The sequence below is a fragment of the Protopterus annectens genome, chromosome 1.part1 (genome assembly GCF_019279795.1).
Source record: "Protopterus annectens isolate FY-2018-M chromosome 1.part1, PAN1.0, whole genome shotgun sequence".
Lineage (NCBI taxonomy): Eukaryota > Metazoa > Chordata > Ceratodontiformes > Protopteridae > Protopterus > Protopterus annectens.
In genome coordinates, this window is record NC_056726.1 from 1,525,197,080 (window position 1) to 1,525,209,432 (window position 12,353).

The window sequence follows — 12,353 nt, forward strand, 5'->3', positions numbered from 1 at the left end:
TTTTGGAGAAGAGCGTCTTGGTTCTATTTGGGAGGACATGATTCATGCATGAGTGGATGTGCTCATACAGTTCAGTTCCCGTCTGCATGGGTGTCATAAATTTTGTCACTTCTGATTTGAGTAGCATGAAGTTGACTTTGGAGAAGTTTTTTATGGAGGTTTCTTTACTGGGGGTGGGGGAGGGAATTGTATGTCACGGGTGATTAGCTTATGGTCAGACCTGACCAATGAGGTTGTGACCGTAGGTGTGGAGCATCAATTTCCTATGTTGGCAATGACCAGGTCTAGGATATTGGAGCCCCTGGTGGGACTATGGATTAGTTAATCCAGGAAATTGGAATTTATGAATTCCATGAACCATTTCACAAAGTTTTGTTCCATTCCTGCTAGAACTGGAAATCATTTTGAGAATTTGTAAGACAGCAGTGCCAGCATTTAAAATGTGTCCCTTATTTGGGGCCTTTTCTTAGGTATTTTACTTTGCTCCAAAGCACCTCCATTTTTTGGAACAAATTGGTTAATTCAGACCAAGTATTATATTGCTTGGCATGAAGCTCAAATGGAGTGGAAATGACACTAAAATATCAATATGTGCAAACTTCTGATTCTCTGCATGATAAACTGAGGAAGCTGAGAGGTGCTGACACAACCCTGCTCTTTTGAAACCCTGGCAGTAGGTAAGGTAGAGACTGATAGTATTTAAGGGAGTGCTATCCCAAGTATGTGGTGTGTTGTTTAGCATTAACGAAGAATCTTTAGGAGACCATTTGAAACAGGGAAATTATCCTTGGCAATCCCATCATACAGTAATAGTGGGCTTCAGTCCTGGTGGGTCCAAAGTGAAGAACTAAATCATAACTTTACAGATCCCTAAGCTGCACTATAAGCATCAGTTTTTCTTTGTGATCTTAAGGTGGTGAGGATGCTCCATGGAATATTTTATTTAACATTTGTTGACTGGGAAAGTCTGACTAGGACAGAGCCTATTTTCAGCGGAGGCCCAAGGAGAAACACTCCAGACGGATGTCTTTGGAATATGGGCAGAAACCGGACTACCCAAAGGAAACCCACAGAAATGCAGGGAGGACATGCAGACTCCACACAGAAGTCACCCCAGGCAAGAATCTAACTGGAGAACCTCTTTCTGTGACATTAACCACTACGCCACTATGCTGCTCAGCATCTTCAAGATGTTGGAGATGTCATAGGCTGAGGTGGTAGACCAGTACTGCACATTCTGGAATTACACAGACTTACAGCTGTATCTTTCAGAGGTCAAAGTGCAACTGGAGGGTCTCGGGATGGGCAGCTCCACTTCTGCACTGAGAATAATTTTGAGGGACGCTGTTTGAAAACATGGATAGGCTAAATATGAATTCTACTTACTGTGTGTTGTTCCTTTGGTGGCCAAAGAGGCCATTAACAAGAAGGGGGGGGGGTCTTGAAGCCCTACAAGAGTAGGATTGTACTACATTTGGAGGAGGATTTGTGAAACAAAAAAGTTTATGAAAAGACTTGATCAAATGAATGTGTAATCTTCAACTGGCATCCTAGGACAGATATATAGTGCCAGCTTTACCACAGGAAAATTGTGAATATTAAGTGGGTACAGGTCCCCAACAACCATGAACCATCCAAATCTTAGGCTCTGATGGGGCTCGGTATGCATTCCTTTTTAATCTTTACTTCTCAATGTCTCCACTTCATTTAGTTTATTTTTAATTAATAAATTAATAGACGGTAAAAGGTAAATGGTAAAACAAAGCTGCTTTTTAAGAAAACACATTTTTGAGAGGGGTCACATGCCCATGACCTCTATTTCCTATCTTTTGCTACCCCAATTCACGTTTTTAGCTCTGTGCTCTTACACTGTCAAAATCCTCCCTACAACAAACAGTGCTACTGACTATAGGTGAATAGGTGCCCATTACAGGCTGTTACTCTTGAAAAGTACATGCCAATGAGTTTGCATTAATTTCTCCTGAAGGCATTACAGTTATGACCAAAAAAATTATACTTCTCCAGCTAATATATCATGCCACCAACTCATTTCCTCTCACGGGTCATAAACGTCACCCCTCCTTCATCTGGAGTAGCTCTATTTATACTTCAGTGACCCCCCCAACCCCAAATGTGAAGAAAACAACTCATTCAGCCCCCTCCTTTACCAGTCCTCCAACACAAGGAGTGTACTGCTAAACCTGGACCGCTCGTGACATGGTCATACTCCAGGAGTGTATTCCTGAACTTGGCCCACTGGTGATATGGTCATACTCCAGAAGTGTATTGCTGAATCTGGACCACTAGTCACATGGCCATACTCCAGGAGTGTATTGCTGAACCTCTACCACTGGCAACATGGTCATACTCCAGGAGGTTACTCCTGAACCTGGACCACTGGTGACATGGTCATACTCCAGGAGTCTATTGCTGAACCTGGACCACTGGTGACATGGTAATACTCCAGGAGTGTATTGCTGAGCCTCTACCACTGGCGACATGGTCATACTCCAGGAATTTACTCCTGAACCTGGACCATTGGTGACATGGTCATACTCCAGGAGTGTATTGCTGAACCTGGACCACTGGCAACATGGTCATACTCCAGGAGTGTATTGCTGAACCTGGACCACTGATGACATGGTCATACTCCAGGAGTGTATTGCTGAACTTGGACCACTGGCGACATGGTCATACTCCAGGAGTGTATTGCTGAACCTGGACCACTGGTGACATGGTCATACTCCAGAAGTGTATTGCTGAACCTGGACCACTGGTCACATGGCCATACTCCAGGAGTGTATTGCTGAACCTCTAGCACTGGCATACATGGTCATATTCCAGGAGGTTACTCCTGAACCTGGACCACTGGTGACATGGTCATATTCCAGGAGTCTATTGCTGAGCCTGGACCACTGATGACATGGTCATACTCCAGGAGTACATTGCCGAGCCTCTACCACAGGCGACATGGTCATACTCCAGGAATTTACTCCTGAACCTGGACCATTGGTGACATGGTTATACTCCAGGAGTGTATTGCTGAACCTGGAGCACTAGCGACATGGTCATACTCCAGGAGTATATTGCTGAACCTGGACCACTGGTGACATGGTCATACTCCAGGAGTATATTGCTGAACCTGGACCACTGGCGACATGGTCATACTCCAGGAGTGTATTGCTGAGCCTCTACCACAGGCGACATGGTCATACTCAGGAATTTACTCCTGAACCTGGACCATTGGTGACATGGTCATACTCCAGGAGTGTATTGCTGAACCTGGACCACTAGCGACATGGTCATACTCCAGGAGTGTATTTCTGAACCTGGACCACTGGCGACATCGTCATACTTCAGGAGTGTAGTCCTGAACCTGGACTACTGGCGACATGGTCATACTCCAGGAGTGTAGTTCTGAATCTGGACCACTGGCGACATGGTCATACTTCAGGAGTGTAGTCCTGAACCTGGACCATTGGCGACATGGTCATACTCCAGGAGTGTAGTCCTGAACCTCTACCACTGGTGACATGGTCATACTCAAGGAGTGTAGTCCCGAACTTGGACCACTGGCAACATGGTCATACTCCTGGAGTCTAGTCCTGAACCTGGACCACTGGCGACATGGTCATACTTCAGGAGTGTAGTCCTTAACCTGGACCTTTGGCGACATGGTCATACTCCAGGAGTGTAGTCCTAAACTTGGACCACTAGCAACATGGTCATACTCCAGGAGTGTATTCCTGAACCTGGACCTTTGGCGACATGGTCATACTCCAGGAGTGTAGTCCTAAACTTGGACCACTAGCAACATGGTCATACTCCAGGAGTGTAGTCCTAAACTTGGACCACTAGCAACATGGTCATACTCCAGGAGTGTAGTCCTGAACCTGGACCAGTGGACATGGTCATACTCCAGGAGTGTAGTCCTGAACTTGGACCACTGGCAACATGGTCATACTTCAGGAGTGTAGTCCTGAACTTGAACCACTGGCAACATGGTCATACTCCAGGAGTGTAGTCCTGAACCTGGACCACTGGTGACATGGTCATACTCCAGGAGTGTATTGCTGAACCTGGACCACTAGTGACATGGTCATACTCCAGGAGTGTATTGCTGAACCTGGATCACTGGCGACATGGTCATACTCCAGGAATGTAGTCCTGAACCTGGACCACCGGTGACATGGTCATACTCCAGGAATGTATTGCTGAACCTCTACCACTGGTGACATGGTCATACTCCAGGAATGTAGCCCTGAACCTGGACCATTGGCGACATGGTCATACTCCAGGAGGTTACTCCTGAACCTGGACCACTAATGACATGGTTATACTCCAGGAGTGTATTGCTGAACCTGGACAACTGTTGACATGGTCATACTCCAGGAGTGTATTGCTGAACCTGGACCACTTGCGACATGGTCATACTCCAGGAATGTATTGCTGAACCTCTACCACTGGCGACATGGTCATACTCCAGGAGTGTAGTCTTGAACCTGAACCACTGGTGACATGGTGATACTCCAGGAGTGTGTTGCTGAACCTGGACCACTGATGACATGGTAATACTCCAGGAGTGTATTTCTGAACCTGGACCACTGGGGACATGGTCATACTCCTTGGTCATATCCCTTGCCCCTGCACCATAAGGCTGGCTTTTTTGTATTTTCTTGTAAATAATGTATACACTGTTTGAAGTGTATACTAGGCTAATGGGACCTTTCTAAGCCTAGCCAAGCATCCCAATTGTATTCCACAAAATGAAGTGTCTTAGAGGTTATTTTAAGGGGTATATGTAAGCTACAGTAATATTTACATTAAATATATAGATGCTAGGCCTGGGTTGAATTTCCAATTTCCCTTCCACTGATCCAGGTTTCTCATGACTATTTACGTAGCTATAAAGCCTGTTCCAGAGAAGGGAAATATTTTGAGACAAATATCTGTCCCTCCAGCTTGTCCTATTAATGTCACAAGCAAGGTGTAAATCACTAGATTGAGTAATTTTGATGCATTTTGTTTTGTGGATATGCACAGGGTCCATCAGAGTGGGATCCATGGATGCCTTGCATGTCAGGCATAGATCGCCTCTCAACAGTCTGTAGGAAACAAAGTACAGAGATAGAGCTTTGACGTGATCTGCACAGGCATGCTGTTTACGCCTTGTATTTGTTTTCTGAGGCACTTCAGTGGAGGTCCAGCCACTGCATGTGCCTAAGAGTACACCCAGTGGTCAGGGATCTGGGAACACATGTAGACAGTAACCTGGTCTTTGACTGCCATGTGTCAACTGTGGTAAGGAAATCATTCTGCGTTGCTCAACTTATAAGCAATTGTATAACATCAAGTCCAAGAATGTCATTCTTTCTCTGTACCTGGCCTTCATTAGACAATGTCTCTTCAGTATGTACTTGACGAGACACATGCAACAACTGCAGCATCCACAGAGGTCCCTTACAAAAAGAATACAGGGTATAAAAAACATGTCACACATGGACCACCTGAAAGCCCTGTCCTTGTACTCTGTATCCTACTGGCTGCAGAGCGGTGATCTATGCCTAGCCTATATAGAATCCTTTGATCCTGCTCTGATTGGCCTGTTGCATATCCTGAAAAAAAATATATATCAAAAGAATTACTGATCTAGGGACTTAAACCTCGCCTGCAATATAAATACAACATGCTGGAGGGACAGTTATGTGTCTCAGAGACTGCCCCTTCTCTGGGGCAGGTTTCCTATCCATGTCAAGCATAACTGTTCTCTAGCTCAATTCAGCTGTAACTTGGATCAGTGGATGGGGAATCAGAAATTTACCCCTGGTTTGGCACTTATTGTCTGTAATAGACAGAGGCAGCTTGTAAAAGTTTGACCACCCAATGCCCAAGTCTACATTTACCCCATAAAAAAACCTAGAGTATCGACCTGCCAAGTACATTTGGGAAGCAAAGATAGGCTTAAAAAGCCACCACTCCCTGGGAGTAATTAGCCTAGTAATCACCCATGAACGTAATACCAATAATCTCAAAAAAAGTAAAATGTCTGAACCTTTAAAACATAATACAACTAAGTAAACAAATGTAAAATACGAAACAAAAGAAGTTAATCAGTTACTTACTGGCTGGGATAATATCTGGAATATCCAGCTGAACCACGGAGATGTTTTCTTCCTTAATATTAAATGGAAGTTTGTCAGATTTTTCAATTACCAGCAGCAGCTGTTCTGCTGGGATGTTAAACCCTGAGTAAATAAAATAAATCATAAAATGTAAGGTTAGTTTTGTCATATCAGTCACTAATTAATCAATGCAAACACAAAGAACAATATCAAAAATGTATAAAAACAGTCCAGGAGTTCAAAGACCACATATTCATTTACTTAAAATATTTAAATTGTAGCTCTTTAAAGGACTTATTTACAAAAACTCCATGACAATAAAATACATTTATAATCATACAACAGTAGCACTATCAAAGTGAGTGAAACACGAGAGAAATACAAATGCACCATGACTGGATGGCACACAGGACAAGAACTATTAAAGCACTATTTAAAAAAAAAAATCAACTGCACTCTTAAAGCTCTAGTCTAGTTTATTAGGTTCCTTGTTTGTGTGTCATAGTATGTGGGTACCTGACAAGAAACTTGCTTTCATTAAGCTGATCAGTAAGTGTGTTTGTTTCCTTTTTGTATATTTATTTAATTACTTAAACTTGTTTACTCATGAAAAAAGAGATCCACAGACCACCAGGCAGTAAAATTAGTAAAAATAATTTAATATAACACAGAGAATGTTAGCGCTTTCAGGTACTCAAACCATTCTCTGTTATACTAAATTATTTTTACTAATTTTACTGCCTGGTGGTCTGTAGATCTCTTTTTTCACGATTTCTGTCTTTTTGGTTGGACTACAGACCTTCATCACCTGTCACCTTTTGGATTTATAAAGCACAAGAAGCAATTAACTTCACAGCTACATATTCTCCTACGTATGCATACAAACATAGACAAGGACAAATTGTATAACATATTCTACTATACCTACATATATACAGAAAGTGCCACAATAATAAAAAAAGGGGGGAAAGCGGAAGGGTTAAAATATAGAGGAGGGAGTCGTAAGGTAACAGCAGTGTTAAAGTCATTGTTCTGGTACATGTGAATGTTAAATGAGAAATTAATATATAAGCAGAGGTGAGTAAGTGGTGTGTTATGTTATGTGGCCTGTAGGAAGGCATTTGCATTTTGCTGAGGTTCACGAGTAAGATTTTAACGTATTTAGAAATAATAGAAATATAATAATAGAAAAGATTCTATTCTAGTAATAGAAAACATTCTTTAATGTGTTGGGAAGGACTTCCTAAATTAAGGCTGTAGCATAGAGACGCAGTGCTTGATACAGTGGAGTCTGGTAGAAGCAGTTTCTAGTAAAAGCCCATCATAAGTCTGGCTTTTTAGGTGAAAGGTTGGGTGCTTTGGTGAGAGTTTAGCAGCCAGAGGAGAGAAAGAGTCAGGAATGTAGGAGATTGAAAAGTTGGGAGGCAAATAATAGGTCTGTTTTTTGCTGTGCAGGAAGTCACTTGGCTTTATTTATTACAGATTCATAGGTATATACTAAGCTAACAACCACAAGGGCCTTTATAGGCCTAGCCATGCAACCCAACCCAACTCTGTACTTATGTATCACGGGCATTTATTAGGAAGGGGTATGTTAGCTAGGAAGTTTCTAAAGGTTATGTGAGGGAAGGGATATGTTAATTTGGGCAAAGTTACTGTGACTCTGCCTGTCAGAGAGGAGAGGCCAGACCCAGCATAAATTTCTGATTTCCCATCCACTGGTCAAGGTTACACTTAAATAGGGTTGGGGTGGACTCTGTTTCACATGGATGGGGAGCCTATTTCAGAGCACTGGGACCCCTGAGACATATAAGTATCATCAATGTGTCCTATTTATGTCGCAAGCAAAATTAAAATCCTTGGATCAAGCGGTTCTGATGCTGTTCATTTTGCCGATGTGCAAAAGGTCCAGAAGAGTTGGATGCCTTGTGTGCCTGGCTTAAATTGTTTCTCAATGACCTATAGGAGACAAGGTATAGATGTGGCACTTTAAGGTGATCTATACAGAACAATTTGTTTATAACCTGGATTATCCTGGTAAGGAATCTTGGTGGATGTTCCAACTGTTGCATATGTTTGGTTAGGTACATGCCAAAAGGGGCATTACAGTGAATGATGGGTCTGATATGAGCCAAATAAAGTGACACTATGACTTCCTTGGACCCGGATGATATGCCCTTAGTTATCAGTTGAGCATCATAGAAAGACTTTCTTACTACCTTAGCATTGGTCAAATGCCAAATTACTGTCTACATATGTTCCCAGATCCCAGACTACTTATCAATGGAGTAATTAACCTGGGTGGCCATTGTCCTAAAAGGTATTATAACACATTTCTTGGCACTGAATTTTAATTAGTCACTTTGGCATCAGGCATTTAACTGTGTTAGACCCTCTTGTAAGATGTTTGTGTCATGGGGGAATCTATGATAGCCTTTACCTCTGAGAAACAGATGCCAAATAGGAGCGGTCCAAGCTTAGAGCCCTGAGTTAAATGACTGGTGACTGGTTCCTTAGTGGAGGTCATCATCATCATCAACCCCCTTTTCCCATTTTCTACATGAGGTTGGGGTGTCATGTCAGCTGCCTCCATCGCCCCCTATTCAATGCCACTCTCCTACCTTCTTTGTAACTCATGCTTGACTGTCGCAGATCTCTCACACATTCCATCCCTCTTTTTGCTGGATGTCCTTGTTTCCCCTTGCCTTCTTCCTGTCTGTCCCAAATCTTCTTCACCAAACTATCTTTTGCTTTTCTGCACATGTGCCTAAACCACCATAATCTCTTCTCTTTGACCATTTCTGCACTTGTAGCTTCTTTGGTTTCTGCCCTGGTGTCCTCATTTCTTTGTCTGTCCCACAGTGTGTATCCTACCACCCATCTAAGGCACTTCATTTCCAACTCCTCTAGCCTCCTCAACTGCTGTGCCTTTGCTGCCCAGATTTCCATACCATACAGTAGTACTGGTTGCACCACTGTTTTGTACACCTTACTTTTCACTATCTTTGGCATTCTTATGTCATAGACTCCACTTGACATTTTGTGCCAGGTGGCTGCAACCCCTTTGATTCTAGCTTTGACTTCCTCATTCAAACTTCCCTTTTCCTCAACCAACTCTTCCAGATACCTGAAGCTATTAACGTATTCCATTATTTTCACTTCTATCTCAATTCTCAGGTTCTTCTGATTTCTTCTATTTACTGCTTACAACTGTCTTATTTGTACTCACTCTAATCCCATGTGCCTTCAAATTACATTCAATTCCCCTTTCCCTTGCTGAAGTTCCTGCTGGGTCTGCCTATAATACCACAACATCTGTATACAGAAACTTTGTTAATCTGTCCCCCCAATCTATTTGCTGATGTAGTCCAGGACCATTATGAACAACAGTGAGCTCAGAGGTGAACCCTGACGTACACTCACTTCCACTGAAATCCCATCTGTGAGTCAGAACCCTGTTTTTACTTGAGTCATTGGGTCCTTGTACATAGTCCATACTAATTCTACCAATGTTTCTGGGACTTTAAACCACTGCAGGACTGCCCAAATCAGCTTTCTTCCAACCTTTTCATATGCTATCTCCAACAGTAGGAATGCCCAGTTGGACTCTTTCCTCATCTCTAGCTTCTTTTCAACTATTTGTCTCACTGCAAATATCGGTTCGGTTGTGCTGCATCCTGATCTGAATCTGAAATGCTCATATCCCATCTTACTTTCTACTGTTCTGCATATTTGTTTACCAATTACCCTGCAGTGTGACATGAGTTTGATGCTTCTAAACCGCTCACAGTTGTGGGCGCCACCTTTGTTGTTATAAAGTAGCACTAGTAGTCTTATTTTCCAGTTGTCTGGGATACTCCTTTCGATCCACACTGCTATGAATACCCCCAGGAGACATTTCTCCCGTATTTCACCTAGCATCTTTATTATATCTGCTGCAACCTTATCTGAGCCTGATGCTTTCCCTGACTTAATTTTCCTTAGTGCTGTTCTTACTTCTTCAAGGGTGGGGTCCTCCTCTTCTTTCATCATAGGCTGTGTCTGGGGCAGTACAGCTTCTGTGGGGCTTTCTTCATTTAGAAGCTGCTGAAAGTACTCCTTCCATCTGCCTTTAATTTCTTGTGGTCTGGTGAGTAGATTGTTGCTGGCATCCCTTATGAAAGGTGTCCATCTTCCTTATCTTTCTGTCCTTGCTTTGCAACCTAATGCAGTTTCTCTCTGCCATCTATCAAGTCATTTTCCAGAAGCTGGTCTCTACCTGTGCCTCTGATGTGTTTTTGCTATTGCAACTCCTCTCTTAGCTTGTTTGTTAGCTAACCAGTATTCCTTCTTAGCCTGGTCTAACTTTTCTATCCCCCACTTTTTACTGCACTCATTCTTTCTTTTGGTGACTTGGTGGACTTCGGACTTCTGCATTCCACCACCAGCTTTCCTTATGTATCTTATTTCCATACCTGGCTCGGCCACATATCTGTTCTGTACCCCTCACACATGCTGTTTTCAGGGGCTGCCATTCTTCTTCAACTCCACCTATTTCCTGCTCTTCCAGAGGTGCCAGAGTCCCCAGTAATTCCTTGAACTCATGTGCTTCCACTCTATTCAACCTCCAGGTCTTCAGCCTAGTCTCTGTTGACCTTAGAACCTTCTCTAACCATTGTTTACTACTGATTGTGGCAACTGGTGGTTTATGCTATGGGCCAACTGTTTCACTTGGGATGACTTTGCAATCTCTGATTTTACCTCACAGCTCTTTCCTTGCTAGGAGGAAGTCAACATCAGTCTCTCTTGCTGAACCATGTGTTGGCCACCATCAAGCCATTTGCCAGGTAGACATTTAGAATGGCCTTTCTTTTATTCCTCTTAGCCCATCCATGTGGACCAAGGCAATCCTTATATCCTGTTCTGTCTGTCTTAATATATGCATTCAAGTAATCTATTATCAACGCCGATTCATGTTGTCCTGCTTTATCATTTAGGTCCTGCAGCTGCAGTCTGAATGCACTTTTTTCTTTACTATCACAACCCTGTTGTGGCGCATAGGCTGACATTATGAATACTGCCCTATCCTTTCACTGGTGTCTGACTGCCATGAGTCTGTCCCTAATTCTGATGACATCCCTCACTGTCTTCTGAAGTTGCTCTCTCACTACAATTCCCACACTATTTCTTGTTTTTCCTACTTCTGCATAGTAGAATATGGACCCCAAACCAAGTGGCATTGGTGCAATGCCCATCCAGCTTGTCTCCTGGATGCATAGGATGTCTGTCATCCTCCTTACCATCATGTCATCCACATCTAAGCTGCTTCCTGTCAACGAACCAACATTGAGTGTAGCATTCTTAGTTTGTGTTTGGCAGGTTGATCGATTTTACATCCCGCCATCATTCAACCCAGCTATCCCAGGTAACCCAAGCTGTACAAATGGACACTGGCTATCCAGTATTACTCACCCATCCCAGGTAACCCAAGATGCGGAAATCGACGCTGGCCAGCCAGTAGGTTACTCACCCATCCCAGGTAACCCAAGCTGCACAGATGGACAGTGGCCAGCCAGTAGGTTACTCACCCAGGGCTGCTTTGGTTTATGACTGGGACACACTAGCTATAAGGGGTACATAACCCCCTCCCACCATTAGCATGGGTCCCTGGCTTAGGTCAGAGTAGGCCAGGATCTCAGCTCATATCCATGCCTAATGGAGACATTAGTCAATGTGACCAAATCACCTAGAGCCAGTTTTTACAACATCAAGTTGCAAGCCCTGAAATGGCATTTAGTCTGTGATCTGTGTTTTCCTACCTTGAGGATACTGCCCACCACAGTGGATGACCAAAGTTGCTTTTCTGTACAATGTTTCCTCTTATAAGGCATTATCTGGAGTCAGTGCTGCTGCCCACTACATCATTCTTGGATGAGTTTGAGGTGGAAACAATCAGCATATTGTTGGGAAGTGGGAGGAAACCCACAGAGATTCAGCGAGAACATGCAAACTGTATGCAAGCATTGGTCAGAGGTCAGGACTAAACTTTGTATCTTGTATGTGGGAGGCTAAGATCTTTACCATTATGCCAAACTTTATTCATTTATTTATTTACTTATTTATTTATTTATTTTTTTTTTTATTTATGTATTTAGTTATTTATTTATTTTGAGGCAGCTGTGATACATGGTGGGCTGTATTCAGGTTGACAGGAGCACTCCTTTAGCTATGGCTGTCCTGGCACAGAAGGAC

General features: G+C 43.0%; 1 protein-coding gene across 1 annotated transcript in view; it reads right to left on the reverse strand.

Annotated features, from left to right (window-relative positions):
- LOC122816457 (zinc finger protein 501-like) overlaps positions 1–12,353 on the reverse strand; it is a 184,031-nt gene that overhangs the window by 77,307 nt on the left and 94,371 nt on the right. Inside the window, exon 3 of the mRNA XM_044089268.1 lies at positions 6,123–6,245. Within this exon, the coding sequence (XP_043945203.1) occupies positions 6,123–6,245 (123 nt within the window). The remainder of the gene's footprint in view (positions 1–6,122; positions 6,246–12,353) is intronic.